This window comes from Pteropus alecto, unplaced genomic scaffold, assembly GCF_000325575.1.
Source record: "Pteropus alecto unplaced genomic scaffold, ASM32557v1 scaffold45, whole genome shotgun sequence".
In the NCBI taxonomy this organism is placed as follows: Eukaryota; Metazoa; Chordata; class Mammalia; order Chiroptera; family Pteropodidae; genus Pteropus; species Pteropus alecto.
In genome coordinates, this window is record NW_006442491.1 from 22,863,010 (window position 1) to 22,880,706 (window position 17,697).

Genomic DNA, 17,697 nt, shown 5'->3' on the forward strand with positions numbered 1-17,697 from the left:
AGGGGGTTATTCAACTTGAAGGCTGACTATCCCCCTCCCCCACCACCATAATGCATGCAATTGCCTAGACTCAGTGTCAAGCGATGATACTAAATATAATTTTGCCAATAGGTGGCCGTGTATTCAAAAGTAGGAGATAATAAAATCCTTACAGCTTCTGGTAATCTGTTACATTCAAGTTTTTTTTTTTTTCCTTAAGATAAACAGAACACCCCTATTCAACCTGATAATTGAGGCTGTTGTCACAAAATAGTTATTATGGAGGCAGAAGGTGTTAAACGGAATTATTTGATAGCTATCTTTATCCTCTTTTAATTTTTCTTATTTGCCCTTGATTTGAGGCTGTCACACCTTGATAGTGCATTTTAGAATAATGCTGGTTATTTTTCAGTTTTTTGCTCAACTCTCTCTATTGTTTGATCCTGATTTAGTCTATAAACTAGTAGATTTGGCAAAGATTTCTTTAAGTATTATTTTCAAGCTTATCAAATATTTGGAGATTTCACAGATGTTTGCACATAAAAAGTGCTTTGGGTTTGCATAATTTGCGCATTCAAACCTAGATTTTAAATAAAAAATTTCCCAAAAGTAGACTTTCATCATGTTTTCTTTGGAATTTTACACTTATCTTAACCTAATTTTAAAAAATTTGTTTACTGGCATTGACTAGCTCCTCTTTGAGTGAAAATGTTTATAAGGAATGTATAGAATTCAGACGTGAGAGTCAAGATTGGACTGGTTTGTGCCTATAATAGACTCCAAACCTCGGCAGCTTAAAACAACAAGAGTTTCTTTTTTGCCCATGTTGGGTATCTCTAGTGTGTCAACTGGAAGCTCTCTTTCATGTTGTCCTTACTCCAGGACCGAGGCTGAAGGAGCAAGCCTCTCTCTATACATTGTCTATGTCCCTATCAAAGGAAAAGAGAATCACAGTGACTCTTAAAGCTTCCACTTGGAAGTGACATTCTTCACATCTATTCACATTTTGTTGGCCAAAGCAAGTCACATGGCTATAGTTTCCTCATGTGAAATAGCACTAGCTTACAGAATTATTGTGGGGATTAAATGAAATAATCTTTATAAAGCTGGTATCTTTCACATAGTAAGCAGTCAATAAACATTAGCCATCATTAGAATTTAGTACTTGTTGATGTAAATTATTTGGAGGTTACTGCTTACAGATTTTTCCCTTTGTTTTAAAGGACATATGAAAAGATCTTTTTTTTGTTCTTTTATCTTTTAAAATATGTACCATCCAACCAAAGCCAAAGAAGGGAAGAAAGGGCAAGAATCAAGGAGTTACTTTTAGTCCTCAGGAAGGGAGAGGTAGAAATACTACCCAGCTGGATCAGTTTTACTAAAATCATTGAAGACTCCTGTCTTAGGATTTTTTCATGCCTTTACTTATCTTTAAGAGGAAAATTTGGATATGCATGTTAATTCCTGGCATCTCCACCACTTGACTTGGTGATTTTCTTCTGTATTTTACTCTAGCTCAGAGTCAAGATCTCCACTGAAGTCGGCATCACAAATGTCGATCTCTCCACTGTGGATAAGGATCAGAGCATTGCACCCAAAACCACCCGGTAGGTAGGATACCTCCTGGTCATGGGGTAGCCCAGCCTTGAGCTGAGCCCCTCCAAATGTCATTTCTGTGTCAGCAGTGATCCAGTCTGCACTCCAAATTAAAGAGACTAGAGTTGCACTGGCACAGTACCAGGGATGCTGTTTGTCATCAAGCAGATTTGGGGTTATCTATACCAGTGGTCAGTCCCTTAGCAACTGTGTATTACCAGTCCACAATGAGGTAAGTCCGAGTCAGTCAGCTATGTCACCAAGCACATTATATTTAGTTCAGATGACGATTTTTTTTTCTTTTAACAAAACTTTCTCAATAAAAGAAGCAGTGTATTAATTTATATTCTGGTGTAACCTTATCTTCACAATCCTGAAGATAAGGACTTTTAGTGGCCTCGTGGCAATTTACTTTGGCCCACAGTCGGTCTGAGAAAAGTTGGAAGTTTCATAGGTCCTTAGAACTGAAGGTTACAGTTCCCTTTCTCAAATCCATGGAAGGCATCACTGATCAGTCACAGCAAAAGATTCTGCCGAACTCAGAATCTTTAACACAGCCTTCTAAGTAACCATTAGCAATTGATCAGAGTTGAAGCGCATTTGTCAGCCCACTCCCAGATTCTTATTTTGGGGGGCCCATCTGTACCTCTGAGTATAGGCATACCACAACTTTACTCAGCTTGGGTGGCTATAGATGCCAAAGAAAGTAAGTAAACCCTCAAGGCCATTTCAAAGATAGGGGATGTTAGCCAGCGCCTATAAGTGAAGCATTCACTCTTTAAGTGTTGTGAAAGGTCTGGATCTCCTGCCTCTGGCTTAGATATTTTCAGAGTGACTTTGGAGATGAGAGCACTGTTGAGAATGCACTGGAGTAATGTCTGTGAGAGTGCTTTGCAAAGTTTAATGTTCTATATAGATGAGCTGGTATTACTCATAAGTAAATATAAAGCCTAAGTATAAAATAGAGTCAGATATGAGCTCTATTACCATTCAGCTTATTCTATCCCTTGGCTATCTTAACCTAAAATTCTCAGAAATAACTGTGAACAGAGCAGTTCTCTCATCTAGTCTGCCTATTGTGAAAATTACTTTTTAAAACACAGTTTCAGACAGAAACGAAAACTGAAACAATGTTCAGGAAAAAATACACCATTAAAAAAAGAAAAAATCCTAAGTACCCGTCTTTCCTACCCACTCTTCTCCCAGCCCTGCTCACATATGCTGCTGATGTTGACCCTGTGTTTATTTCTCCTTGTGGTTTCGCCAGTCCAGCTCTCCAGTCCTGAGTGTTTGTAGGGGGACATGTGAACCTCACTGGCACCTGACTTGGTTGAGTCGACATCCTTAGGTCCTTGAAGTGAAAGCCTGGAGTATCTGCGCATAACGTTTTCCCCAGACCCTGATAAAGTTTATTCTGACGTTTCTCGGGTCCTGGCTTTATCAGTCCAATTTGCCCTCAGGCCACAGATAGTTCTCCATTTCTGTCTGTCCACAACAGAAAAGTGTTACAATGGGAGAGGGAGGATTAGGCAATGAAGTGAAGTTTGTATTCTTTACTCTGTTCCTAGATATGTACAGATCCTGTCTGAAGATTTACTGTATAAATGTCTCTTTCAGAGTGACCTACCCAGCCAAGGCCAAGGGCACATTCATTGCAGACAGCCACCAGAACTTTGCTTTGTTCTTCCAGCTGGTAGATGTGAACACCGGTGCTGAACTCACCCCTCACCAGGTCAGGAAAAAGCCCAGACGGTTCTTTTGACCTTAAACATTAATGTACATTAGAGTTGTTGATGCGTGCATAACATTGACTACAGAAATTTCCGAATTCCTGCTTCCAGATCGTCACTGAGATCCCGTATGTTTCCTCAGGTTCTCCCACGTGACTCTGCCCCCTCTCAGGGTTACTGGTTGTAACCCTAATCCTGCAATATACTCTCTTAAAAAAAGATTAGCTGCTATTGAGAAGATATATTTAAAGCAGATTAATACTTAATTGAGGCTTTTTCCCATCTGACCGAAAAAAATATATTAAAATAATTTTGAAAAAAGGAAAACATAGGCAGTGAGCCCAAAGTACGTTTTTCTTCTGGCCAAAGCATATTTTCTATTTGTGGGAATCAGAAGAATAGCCCTTTTTAACTTGTGCCTACTTTGTATTATGAAAGCAGTAGGCTTCATTTTTGTTTTCCATGTATAGTGTAATAATTATTATTTGAAAGATTTTCAAACCAGTATCCGATATGGCCCTTTATCCTCTTAGGCACCTCCTTCTCCACCTCTCTCATCTCCTTTGATTGAGAGTAACTGCTCTCAGCCCTGCCCCATCCACAGTTGTATTATAAAGGAAAATTCACATAAATACTTTGAATGCTGAAAGACAGGAAAGAATGTAGGACCTGCTGGTCTTGGTTTAGGTGTTTGTAGTGATACTTTAGCGAGAGCCAGCAGACTTGTGTGCATGCCAAGAACAGACCACTGAGGTCAGTGAATTTGTTTGGAAACCTTTTGCTCTGTTTCTTGTAGCTGCTGATGTTGCGCTTGTGCCTAGACCCTAGAGCAGCTTCCCCCAGGGCCACCCTCCTAGCACTTCTCTATTACTCTTTTCTCTCCACCCCTGGGCTCCAGAGAGCTTGGTCAGTGCACTTGGTCAGGGCCATGGCTAACCAACCTTCAGCCTCTTGGCATTTCCCTGCTCCTTCCCAGGATGCCATTTGCCGACCAAACAGCACAAAGGAAGAAAGAATACAAAGAGAAATTAGAAGACTAAATTGGTGAGATCGGGATTGGGGCAGGAGAGTTAGTGAGGAAATGTAACTTTAACTGAGTACTTGTCTCATCCAGGATTCTGTTTTGGAAACCATGGCTTAGAGACCTCCCAGGTAGAGACGGCATTTTGCAGATGAACAAGGCTGCCGCCTGCGCTTGGCTGTGACAGGAGGAAGATCAGGCATCCAGGCTCTTAAAACCCATTCTTGGCCAAGTCTGCTGTAGTCGAGATGCTTCTCGACTCTGGGCCACTTTCCCTAAATACTTTCATGGTTGTTCTTTGTTGCCCAGGTGTAGAGTAACAAATGAGATTTGCATTTTTTCTGTGGATCCAAAGCTAGCTGTGTGACCATGTAACTCATTTAATCCATGTGCCTTATGATCTGTAATATGGAACCAATCTGCTTGCCTTGTTGAATTCTTTATTTTGAAACACAAAAGAAAAGCTCCAAGTGGATGTTAAGTTTTGCTGTAGTTCTAATGTGCAGAAATGTTATTTTTTTATGCCATTGGGAAGGCAAGGTGATTAAACTGGTGCCATTATATTGATAATAATATCAGCTGCTGTTTGTTGACAAGCTAGTATATACCAGATTCTGTGCTAAATGTTTTGCTTATGCTACTGAGAATCTTCACACAGGTACACTACGTGTAGAAGTTAATCTTTTTATCTTAAAGATCAAAAAAGGCACAAGGAGGTTAAGCAACCTTCTCAGCTAATAAATAGTGGAACCAAAACTGCCTTCATAGCCTGGACTCTCTTGGAGACACTAGGCTGCTCTGCTTGACTAGAACTCTGCTTTGCTATCAATCCCCAAGCCTCCTCTACTAAATCTTTAGCTGGAGGCACTAGGAAATTGAAAATGGGCCTCTTACAGTTCCACCTCATTTCCCTTCTTTTCACCCTCTGGTGAAGAACTTAATTGGGCAGCAAAGTGGCCAAAAGGCTGACAGGAAGAAGAAATTGCAGCAACAGCAAAGAGCTTAAATCATCCACAAACTGGGTGTTCAGTCTCCAAGTAGTTGAGAATTAGCTAGATCCCTAGGTTAAATTTCTTATACTAGTAAAAAGTTATCTCAGCTCTCTGAGCTGGGAGCCAGGGTGGAATGGCCACTCCTTCCACTCCCTCGGGCAGGTCTGGCATATCCCAGAGCTCCCTGTCTGCTGTCTCATTGATTTGATATTGGGTCAGAGGGAGTTTTGAAATTATCAGATGAAAGGTTGTATTATTGGTCCATCCAGACATTTGTTCGGCTCCATAACCAGAAGACTGGCCAGGAAGTGGTGTTTGTTGCTGAGCCAGACAGCAAGAATGTGTACAAGTTTGAACTGGATACTTCCGAGAGAAAGATTGAATTTGACTCTGCGTCCGGCACCTATACTCTTTACTTGATCATCGGAGATGCCACTTTGAAGAACCCAATCCTTTGGAATATGGTATGTGCCTAAATGTACCTTGACCCAGGCAAGAGTGGCAGTGCCACAGTCAGACATAGACTACTTTGCAGGGGCATGGGCTCTCTCTTTACCCTAGCCTTGTCTGTGCCGTTCACAGGGCAATAAATTTGCATTGTGAGGCGAGGGACTGTGTGGTGTTGCCATTAATAGTCTTAGGGGCATGCACATAGCCCAGCACATAGTAGGCGCTTAATAAACAGTGAGTGAGTGAATGAATGAAGTATACATTTGCCCTTGTGGGTTCTAGCAGATTGCCAAAAAGTTATACTGGAAGAAGGTTTTCATATTACACCAAAGCACTGTAGCGGGGGTGGGGGGTTTACATAGATGTAAGAGATAACGGCCCTGGCCTTTGAGATATGATATGGGGCTGGGGCTGGGGTAAGATTTGAACTCCAATAACAGTTCAGGATGATGTGGGACAGTGAATTGTAGGATATGCAAAATGCTAATAAACTAATAACCAACATTTGCATTGCATGTTATAGTTTGTGCTTTTCACCTACATATCTCACTTTTGATGGATGTGATGAGAGAAAACTTCTTAAGAGACATGGCATTTGAGCTAAGGGTTGAAGAATTGCAAGTGTTTCTCAGAATACTATCTGGGGCTGTGGGATGATCACTGGGGAACAGCCTACAGAAAAGCTTGAGGTGCTTTCAGTGTGATGTGAGTGGGTCCATTTTACTGGAGCACCTGAATCTGGTCAGGAGCAGTAGGTGGTGAGGCTGGAAAGGTAGCAGGGGCCAAATTGCAGGCCTTGAATGGTGGTTGGCTCCCTTGGCAAGACAAAGGGGCAGCTGTGTTTCTTGTGTTGTATTCAAAGCTCCTTTTCTTCTCCTGCACTTTGGGCTGCTTTTTGTATGAGAGCACATTTTCATTTCTTTTTTTTTCTGTTGACTAAATCACACTTCCCAGGGACACCGAACATTTTCTGATTGCAGCTGTAACAGCCTGAGTACCAGCTGAGATTTTTGTATTAAGCAGCTCTGTGGGGCTCACCAGACCAGTAGAAAATTGGAACTCTTGCTCTGAAAAGCATTTTCAACAAATAACTTATTTTGTTCTTGAAATTTTTACTGCCTCAATTTGTCAACTAATGGATCATAAGTGATTGGACTGCTTGGAGCTTTTTTCAGTATGGTCCTGGGTGTGAGTTAGGGGGCACTGTCCTGCTGATGAGTCTCACCCCCTTCTCTGCCCCTGTGCCTTTAAAGACTGTCTTTGTTTTTTTAGGCTGATGTGGTCATCAAGTTCCCTGAAGAAGATGTTCCATCGACTGTCTTGTCTAAGAATCTTTTCACCCCGAAACAGGAAATTCAGGTATATTTCAAGGGGCTTATCCACTAACCACAGAGGAGAAATGTGAAATGGGCACAATGAGAGAGGGCAGCAGACCCCTGGATGGTGGCTCTGGTTCCTTCTTTAACTTGTTTATATGATGTTTTATAGTGTGGTCCTCACCACCCTGTGAATTCAGCAGAGCGAATATCAGTCCCATCATAAAGAACATCCTCAAAGAGCCCAGTGACCAGCTCCCAGAAAGCTGATATTTGGAGACAATCTCAGAATCTGAGTCTGTTTTTCCTAAACATGCAGCCCTGAGATCACTGCTTGACAGCTCCAGCAAAGCTGGGTTTGGCTTTCTTCCTCTCTGTTCCTGCATAAATCAGGGCTGATGGGGTCAGCAGGTGGAAGACAGGGCTTTCCTCCCTGTGACAAGTCCTTCTTCTTCCCTGGGATTAACCATCTTTGCATGCAAATATTAGCAACCGCTGCCTGGCGTAGCCCACAGGACTGTGTGAGGCTCAAAATAGACCATGGATAAGGAAAGAAAGGCTTTGAAAAGTTTCTAAAGCACGCCACAAAATAAACATAATTGTAAAGCAGTTTGAGCACTGGTTAAGAAAACTGAGGTATATCCACTCAGTGGACTATTTTGCATTCATGAGAAATGATCATACTGTTGTAACATGGAATCCTATGTATGAATTAATATTGAAGTGTTCCTAGCAGACTATTTACTCTCATTTCTCTGTTTAAAAAAAGGACAAGGGCCCAAAGAGTAGAGCAGTAAGATTCTTTTTATAACTCCTTCTGATAGCCTTGTTTAAGAATGTAAAACGCAGTTACACAGTAGCGGCTATAGCCATGATGATGAAGGGTGTTGATTGATTTTTAGGGTAGAGTAGGTGGCAGCAGTTGCCACAGACAATGTTAGAAATCCGTTTAATGGCTGTGGCAGCAGAAGAGGAGCTGAGGCGAAAATTTGGGAACAGGAGTCTCAAGTGGGGCTGCCTCATCATGGAACTGGGTTGGTAGACATTGACAAGCAGGAGAGACAGCCGCAAGTTTATACATTGGAAGAAAATCTAGAAGTTAAATTTGCATGTGTTACAGCTTACAAAGCATAGTCAAGTGCCCTGTTTCATTTGGTCCTCTAAATATCCTCACAAGTCTTTTAGGATGGTCATCGCCTTCCCATCCCAATTTTCCAGTTAGAAACTGAGGCAGAATTAGTAAAGCAACTTGCCCCTGGTCACACAGCCAATATATATCAGTTTGGGCCCAAATACTGTCCATCACTGCTCCTGCTAGGTGACACTGTGTGGATGAGCTTCCCAGAGATCTTCATGTAGAACTGTTCCGCTGAACAAAGAAATATCAGCAGACTGCTTCCCAGCTTTCTGGTTTAATTCTGGAAATCAGGCAGAGTGAGTAAGAGAAAGTTTATTTAGGGCTCTTTTTCTTTCTGGAGGCAGGAGAGGTGAGTTGTGGTTGGAACTACCTATGTTGAAGCTCTGTTAAATTTTAAAAGAGGGCATAGTTAACACCAGTTAGCTAACTTAAGTGGGGCAGCAACATGTGATAGTGCCAACCTAGGAACCCAGAAACATGATGAGAGGCCTGCCTCAGATGTATCACTTAAGCTGTTTGTATACCTAGGCACCCTCTTTGATACTAGGCAAATGCCACTTGATGGGTTGCATTCTCCAGGAAAAAGAGGATTGGCTAACTAGTGAGCTGAGACTAGTGTAGTGTCTTTGGAAAGAGAACTCTGAGATCAGAAGCCAGCGTTGAGAAGAGGCAAAAGGCCAAGTGGCCACTCATTGCCAGGGCATTTTAACCTCTAGGAGACATTTCTTCTTCTTGACTGTCATTGGCGTTTTGGTCTCAGATATACATGGCAGCCCCTGCTTCAGGGCACATTCTTAAATATTCTTGGCGTGACTTCTTTTGACAGCACCTGTTCCGTGAGCCTGAGAAGAGGCCCCCCACAGTGGTGTCCAATACATTCACTGCCCTGATCCTCTCGCCTTTGCTCCTGCTCTTTGCTCTGGTGAGTAGCTGTAATTAGCATGGGCAGCATGTGTCTGGCGCCAGACTCAGCAGATGTAGCCGTTGCAAAGAAGGCTTTGTGCCCTGGCCTCAGCACAGCTCCGAAGGGGTCCAGCAGTTGTGACCTGAACCGATGGTCAAAAAATTTTAGGATAACTAGAATTCCCCGCGATGGGAGAGCAGCCAAATAAACCACTCCGTTAACAAGAGGCATGAGAGAGTACCTAATAGTCATTAAAAATCATAAAAGTGTATGGATGGGATACTCTGTTGGAATGTTCAGAAAGGTCAGGTGTGAAACAAACAAGGCCCAATGCTGATAGCTGTATAAAAAGAGAGTACAGAGGCTGTGCATTTCAGCACTCTTTAAAGCATAAAACTATAAACAACTTAAAGTCCTCTTAAAAGCAAGTGTTAAATAAATTATGGTACATCCATACAAAGGAATAATATGCAGCTTATTTAAAAAATGGATAGATTTATGTGCTGATATGACAAGATTGCCAAGATGTCTTGTTGAGTGAAGAAGGCACGGGGTAGGATAGTTTGTTTAGTAGGATCATCTTTGTGTAAAAACCTTAAAAAGGCCTCTTTTAGTGTTGGTCACCTGTAAGGAGAACACTTTCTAAGGAGAATAGAAGAAGGAAATTTTTACCTTTTCTACTTTAAAGTACTATTTTAATTTCTTTTGCCAATTTTAGTCTCTTTAAAAATTATAAACAGATACATATCCTCAAACTTTAGAGAATTTTGAGAACTGTGTGGAAAATCATTAGATCTTACTTTTGGAAAGTTGCCTGTGTTTCTAATTCATTGATTTTAATAAAAGAATTATTGGTCACTCTAAATCTGAAAGGCATGCCACAAGCTTTCAGAAATGAGACCTTAGGGTATGGGGACCTGTTGTCATATTTGAGTGATCAGAATTTCAGTAGGCACGGAACCCACAGCAAGAACACTCATCCTACCAGCTGCCAGCGGGTTTATCTAACCAATACTTAGAGAAACTAGCAGGGGTGCCAGTTACTTCATCATAAATGCAGTTTCTGACCTTTCAGTTTCATGTGTTCACCTGTTTTAAAAAAGAAAATTTTGCTGTCATTAAAAATGATGTTCAGGTTTGAATTACCCAGCACATTTGAGAGCAGGTATTGGAATGCCTTTCTAAAGAAAAAAGGGAACAATTTTTCCTGAGGACTTAAATAGGGTAGTTGTCACTTGGAAAAATTCCCTGTCCTTCAAGTACGTATGAACTTTTAAGCCCTTAGGGCTAGTCATTGGATTAGCATTGACCTGCCTTGTGTTGCCTCCCTTTCAAGTTCTAATGTCTTTTTAATTTATTTCTCTCCATCGTTTAGTGGATCCGGATTGGTGCCAATGTCTCCAACTTCACTTTTGCTCCTAGCACAGTTATCTTTCACCTGGGACATGCTGGTAAGCGCCCCAGGCCACTAATTCCATTTAACCTCCTCTGACATTTAGCCACTCACTGCAAAAGCCCTGTTAAGTAGACCCACAACCTATTAACTATAATGACTTAATAGTGTAACATTTCCCTCTTCCTCCTGGCCTTTTAGGACAGTTAATATGATGATAAACCTGTTTGGGCCATCAACTTAGAACAGCTGTCATTATATTGTGTTTCATTGTACTGGGCTGCTGTTGGCAGGCCATTTGCCCTCATTTAATAGCCCTGTTCATTTCCAGAGATTACTCACTTATCGTATCTTTACATTGAGCCATCTTCCTGGGTGAAGAGCATTAATGCATTTTCCAAAGGTTATCTTTCTCCACCGTATTGATCGTCACATTTGCTGGCGGCTGTGTCTGGACACTAATAGAAAACACTTCTTTCCACAGTCAGACACAGTGTTCTGCATGGTTCTCTTGAGAACTTAAGACCTAAACATAACGAGACAGTAAATTCACAAATCAGCTAAGCATTTCGGGGACTTTCAGCACTATTGGATTGGTAGCGCCTCGCATTTCACTGAGACTTCAACATTTGTTTCTAATTTCTTTGACGCTTTTAGGAGTCACGATCTTGTGCCCATAGCGTGCGGCTTCCGTAGGGATCCGTAGATGAATCCCTTGAAATTCTAGGCGAAAGCGTATCTGTATTTTTCTGGAAAAAAAGAGTCCATAACTTTGATCAGATTCTCACAGTAGTCTATGACCTCGAAAGTGGTTAAGAACCCCCTGCTGTAGTTCATCCATTATCCTTCTGGGCAAAATTGACAGGATGACCTTTCTCTCCAGCCCAGTTACTGGATTTGAGTGATAGCCCTCCTGGTTCAGGCTGGGAACAAAACCTGAATATAAATTTGTTTAAAGCCATGACTTTTCTTGCCAGAGTGCTTTTTGTGCACATTCTCTCATTTGATTCTCATCACAACCCTAATGGGGGTGACCGGGACAGGAATTATGATCCGTGTTTGACAGGTGAGAGAATTTAGTCTCAGCGACATTAAATGGCTGGAAGAGCAGAGCCTTTCCAGAAGCACTCTCCCTGATTGGAGATCAGAACCCCAGGCTCTCAATGCCCAGGCCTGGGTCCTTTTCATTAAACCTTCCTGCCCAGTCCTCCTCGCTTCCCTCCTAGTCGCAGTGGCAGGTTATCCTTAAATTTTTTTTGATAAAAAGGAAATTATTCATTTATTTAATCCTGCCTGCTTTCATTCAGAATTTGAAAAATAAAACGAGTTTCAAATATAACATGACAATAATGTTTGAGAAAAACAAAAACAAAACCTACATTGAAGAAAATAGATGTGAACCAGAACATGGAACAAGATAGATAAAGTAGCTGAGGTCTGGTTTTTACCTCTGGATTTCTTGGTGGCCAAGGCTGAGAGGCAAGTATATTGAGCTACCTATTTTCTGATATCCAATAAAAGGAATAAAACAAGCTGGTCTAGAAATACAGACCTTTTTAGGATCCAAAAGTTACTGCTTCTGTCCTCTGCCTCGGCACATTGTCATTATTTTATTTAATTGGCTATCATGACACCTGTTCTCGTAGCTATGCTGGGACTCATGTATGTCTACTGGACTCAGCTCAACATGTTCCAGACCCTAAAGTACCTGGCCATCTTGGGCAGTGTGACGTTTCTGGCTGGCAATAGGATGCTGGCCCAGCAGGCAATCAAAAGGTAAGGCTGGGGCTGGGCCACAGTCTTAGAATGGGATTAGAAATATTTTTGTCAGCTCTGAACAACGATAAGTGGCAAAATGATTCATATTCTTAGTGGCAAGTGTGACATGTTAATTCAGCCCGATACAGAAGTCTTTTAAGTCGTAAAAGGACATTAGTGGTCAGCTTTAAATGTATTAAAGCCGTAGCTATTTATGCCCCAACACATTAGAACAAGAGAAGAAAATAATTGCTTTATGAAGATTAAAATAGAGTGGAACATGTGGCAGAAGATTGTTGTTGATATGCTGGCTGTAAAAAATGTTCTCTGCCGCCACGGAGAATTCTGATCGACCCTCCTCCCACCCCAGGGAGTTAGTGCCCATAACTCCCAGCAAGCTCCCAGAGCTCTTCCTCCTAAGCACAGGGTCCATGCTCCAGAAACTACCAGAGGTTTTACAGGGGCCCCCAGTGGGGAGCAGTACTCAGTGGCCCACACCACATCCCCAAGAACCAGACAGTCTTAGGTTCACACAATGGTCAGATCTCGACATAATGGCAGTTTGACTTTCAAACCTGGATTAGAGGTAAATTTAAATGTCACATAGGCATTTCCCATTGATTTATTAGAAGTTAGGTGATTTCAGCCATGTAAAGGTCAATAAGAAAAGGTCAAAATTGCTTTCACCTTTGGAAGTTAGCATTTTCAGACGTGCCTTGCTTTCTCCTCTCCAGGACTTTTGCTGGAAGAATGTAACTCAGTAGTGTACCCGCAAACATGGCTGCCGATTAAGTTGGTCAGATCAGAGAGAGGCTTTCTCAGAGACTATTCACTAGTGGGTGGGAGAGGAACATGTCAGAGATGTTCCCGAGTCTCCATTGTGAACTTTCTGAGTGTCTCACTGTGGAGGCCTGGTCCCAACATGCTACTGGACTTCCCTGTAGTAATCCAGATTCTACCAGAGCTTTCCTTAGCACCAGCAGTGGCAGCTGGTTCATTTTCCTGCCCCTCCAGCAGCCTTAACTTGGCAGCTATGCATTGCATCCGAGAAACAGCCAGGGACTTCACTATTTTTTCTAAGCAGAGCCCTGTTTCCCTGCAGTGGCCAGTCTAGGCCCCAGGGAGCCAGAAGGCTGTGCTCTGCTGAGTTCTCTCTTTTCTGAAAGTTGGCCACATAAGACCAACAAAATCAAGGGAAGATGAGGGGTGGAAACCATTGATTTAGATCCTGCTTGCAGGAGTTCCTAATCGGGAATCCTAAAATAGTGTACATCTTCTGGGGAGAGAGACCATGATTCTCATTCCCCCCACATCTTACATAGAAAGTTGAAGCCCACTCAGTGTTGCTGTCTTTGTGAGTCCTAGAATGAACTCTGCCACTGGGAAAATCAGTGACCCTAATGGAAGCTCTGGTCGAGTGTGTTTGCCATTTCTTTCCTCAGCTTATTTCTCTTCTCACTGTCCTTTCTTGATTCTCAACCCCTCTTTCCTTTGGCAGGATCGCTGCAGAGCAGAGCAGTAGATTGGCAAAATATAGGACATTACGGTAAAGATGAAGGGCGAACTCGTCCCAGAAACAGGGCCCTTTCCCATCTTGCCCACCTCATGCATGTCAGTTATTTATCTAGTTTGCAGCCCGCTTGTCCCTCCCCACTCCTCCCTAAGCCAAAGCTGAATTCTGAGTCTATTTTCCCACTTCCTGGACTAGGTTGTGACTGCATCAGGACAAAAGCCAAAGACCCCTGAGTTAGCCCAGCCGATGGGGTAACTTTGCAATAGAGTAACCTTGACCTGGCTTTGACTGTAGGACTCCATCCTCCCTTAAGTCCCATGGGTACTTTGTAGACAAGAGCCCGTCTGTGTTTACAGGAGAGTGGAGTTAAGGATAAGACAGATTTAACCTTAGACTTTTTAAAAGAGAATCCCATTCAGAACATTAAATTCATTGCACGATGGACCCATGGCAAATCCTGGCACACCTTGTCACTCTAGGCCTTTTTGTAACACTAATCTCTGGTTGGGCCAGACAGTGTGGTTTGGTGAGACTTACACCACAGATCAAAGCCAGCATCAGAACCCAGGTTCCTAGAGCTCAGGATATGGTTCAGGGCTGCTTGCTCCCTGTGTGACTAAAATGTCATGTGAAGTATCACCCATTCTCCATTCAGGTATTAGCCCTAGGATGAAGATGGAAGTGGAAGTAAGGTGAAGGGAGGGAGGGAGAGAGTGTCTGATGCTTCATTGATCAGCTCCTCTAGACCAGGGATCAGCAAAAGTTTCCTGGAAAGAGCAAGATAGTATTTTAGCCTTCATGGGCTATATGGTCTCTGTTAAAATTACTCAACTCTGCCACTATCATGTGGAAGCCGCCATGGACTATGTAAACAATTGAGAATGGCTATGTTCCGATAAAACTTTATTTACAAAAGCAGGTGGCGTGCTGGATTTAGCTCATGGGTCACAGTTTGCTGATCCTTGTACTAGACCAACAAAGAGGAAGGAGCTATTTGAATTTTCTAATCATGTTCCTTCCTGTCCCTTGCTATGGAAATGGCTTTCCCTGCCAGAGCAACAAAGCTATCTAATTTTTAATCCTCTGAAAATAGGAAAAATCAGCAAAAGCATAGAAGGTAGAGCCTTTTCACTGATGTGTGAGTATAAGCTGGAATGTCTACTCCTCAACACAGAAAGAAACTACAATTTTTTTGTTTTGTTTTCAGGTTTAATTTATATATAGTATAATTCACCCTTTTTTTGTGTACAATTCTGTGAATCTTGACAAACTTATACACTCATGTAAACACCACCTCAATCGAGTTACAGACTATTTCCACACTCCAAAAAGTGCCCCCGTGGCCATTTTTCGTCAGTCTCTTCTCCCCACCCTCATTTCCTGGCCGTTCCCATTTGGTTTTGTCCTCAATTGTGCATGCTCTGTCTGAGATTTGCTTTCAGAAGTAGTCCTTTCTGCTACATATTGAACTCTTTAATTCTTTAAAGTAACTCTGGATTGCTTTTGTTTTTCTTGATTTTTAGATAGTCTATCCCCAGCCTACTACTTGAAAGATAAGAAAGTCACTTGATCATTTGGCTGTTTGGGACTTCCTGAGGTTGGGACCTTGTATTTTAAAGGGAAGTCTGATAGCTAAGTACTTTCGATCTGAGGACAGGCATTGATTTGATCAGGCGTAACTTCTTAGCCAAGATAGAGGCTTGTGGGCCACTACCCTTCCAGCTGTTCTTCTTTCATGCTCATGCTGTCCTCCCCCTTGTGAACAGTTGGGAACACACACATTTTAAAGTACCCAGGAACCTCTGGATGTTGGCAGGGAATCCGGGGCACTCATTTCAGCCCTCAGCATTAGTTCTGTGCCTGTGCGTGCCTCCTGGAACTGTTGATTAATTGGTTGGGAGCCCGCCATTCTGGAAGATTGCTCCATCACACCAGCCCTCACCACGGGAGATAGCTGCCTGCTAAGGACGACGTGTGTGTCAGCACCCTGCCTCTGCTTGCCAGAGCCGCCTGAATCACTGGCTCTCACCCTCTTGGGTGCACAGTGTCTGTCTAGATTGTCATTTCCATTCCTGTGTTTCCCCATTACTTCTTGGAGTCTAGCAAAAGCCAGCTTTGGGGAAAGAAGGAATGAAGAGTGTTTTTATCCCCTCTTAAAATTTCTCTATGAGCTGAGTCCCATTTTTGAGTCGTTCTTTCTTAGGTTTAGACACCAATTCTGACTAGTGGTAGAACATGACCGCATGGCGAGAAGATGGTGCAGGTTTCTGTATTGAGTGGTCAAAATGTTGTCTTTCAAGCTACATGTGTTGATTGGCAGATCTGGAGTCTGGGAAACTGAAAATGACCACTCTTTAAACCATCCTCTCTGTTCTTCTAGTTGAAATTTACACTGTCTTTTTGGCCTTGCACTGTGAGAGGTGTGCCTGGAATTACCCCATCTCCTTAAATTTTCACATACTACTTTCTTCCTTTGCTATCATGTTTGTTTCATTATTTTTATTTAAGTTGTCATTAGCTTTAGTTTGAACTAGCTGTCTTATATTTTCTGAAATAAGATGGGGCATAAATAAATAGAATTAAGAGAAAAAAATGATTATTCCCTTACTAATGGGATCTTATAGTGGGAGAGTACCTTGGTCTCTCTGTTGTCACCAGTTAGGAACTTTAACAGTGAATTGAAACCTTCAGTAAGTTTGTATTTGTCCCCTTTTCCTTCCAGAACAGCACATTAGTTCCAGAAGAAGGAAGGAAATTATGAAACCTGAAATGAATGTCAAGAAGAGTCAAGAACAATTCACAGTTTGAAAAGAGGAATGGAAAAAAACAAAACAAAACAAAAAAAACCTTTATTTAAAAAGAAAAACAGTCAAAATTGTGGTTATACTTTTGCTTGTTTTTCTATTGCCCCAACACAGAGCAGATACCTGTGAACCCAGATACTCTGTTTCTTTGGCATGTGCCATAGCAAGATGCTGTAAATATTCCTAACTTACCCACATGTTGCATTTGAAAAGTTGAAATCTGTAATGAATTTGTTTTTGGAATAAAGAGAATAACGGGAATAAAGGCCTGATTGAGTGTTTATTCTTGGACTGATGGGACCCGGGGGCATATACATGGGACTTAGTTGGGAAGTATTGTTGACACAACGGCCAAGTGTTTCTTCGGGCCCTTTCCCTTCGGTCCCTCTCACCTCTTAACTGAGAATTGCTTGGAAAAGCCAGTATCTCTTTTTCTTCCCCAGCAGAGGGTACCAACTGTCTGCATAGCAACACCATTGGTATCTGAAAGCTCTGCTTTTGCCTTGAAAGTTTTGTCTCAGCATGCAGTGGGGAAGGGAAAGGATTGTCTTAAAAGAAGGCTGACCACATGAGTTACCTTGGGCTCACAGAGGATCATACACATCTCGAGAATGACCTCTTGAAGTCGTGCCCAGGACCACCGTTACATGGAGATTATATAGCATCGCTTAGAAGAGTAATATTGAATAGTGTGGTTAAATGTATAGACTTCAGTGTCAGGCAAACGTGCTCTTAGCATTTACCAGGGTGAGGGACTTTGGGCGAGTGGCTTAACTTCCCTAAGCCTTTTTTTTCTTCTGTAAAAGAGATAACAACAGTACCTACCTTATCTGACTGAAGGAGTTCCGAGCATCTGAAGCGCTTGGCCCAGTGCTTGGCGTCTTTCCTCACTGGCCCAAAGTTATGTACTTTGACTTATTGCCTATAATTCTATTAATTGAAACAAATACATTTAGATAACTTCTGAAATGTGAGTAATCCTAACAGTTTGGGATTGGAGTAGAAATTATTTTGTTTAGGTTGCTTTCTAATTTAGCTGGAATTCACTACTGTGACGAAATTGGGATTTTGATTGGGGAAAAGGGGAAGGAGATTCTGGAATT

The 17,697-nt window shown here is 42.1% G+C and overlaps 1 protein-coding gene across 2 annotated transcripts in view; it reads left to right on the plus strand.

Moving 5' to 3' along the window:
- RPN2 (ribophorin II) overlaps nucleotides 1–16,859 on the plus strand; it is a 51,313-nt gene extending 34,454 nt beyond the window's left edge. The window contains exons 10-17 of one of the 2 annotated variants that reach the window (XM_015597123.2): nucleotides 1,495–1,586; nucleotides 3,193–3,307; nucleotides 5,588–5,782; nucleotides 7,041–7,127; nucleotides 9,049–9,144; nucleotides 10,502–10,577; nucleotides 12,166–12,295; nucleotides 16,513–16,859. In XM_015597123.2, the coding sequence (XP_015452609.1) occupies nucleotides 1,495–1,586; nucleotides 3,193–3,307; nucleotides 5,588–5,782; nucleotides 7,041–7,127; nucleotides 9,049–9,144; nucleotides 10,502–10,577; nucleotides 12,166–12,295; nucleotides 16,513–16,525 (804 nt within the window). In that variant the 3' untranslated portion in view covers nucleotides 16,526–16,859. The remainder of the gene's footprint in view (nucleotides 1–1,494; nucleotides 1,587–3,192; nucleotides 3,308–5,587; nucleotides 5,783–7,040; nucleotides 7,128–9,048; nucleotides 9,145–10,501; nucleotides 10,578–12,165; nucleotides 12,296–16,512) is intronic. The other variant, XM_025039752.1, reaches the window with a different exon arrangement.
- Nucleotides 16,860–17,697: the final 838 nt, after the last annotated feature.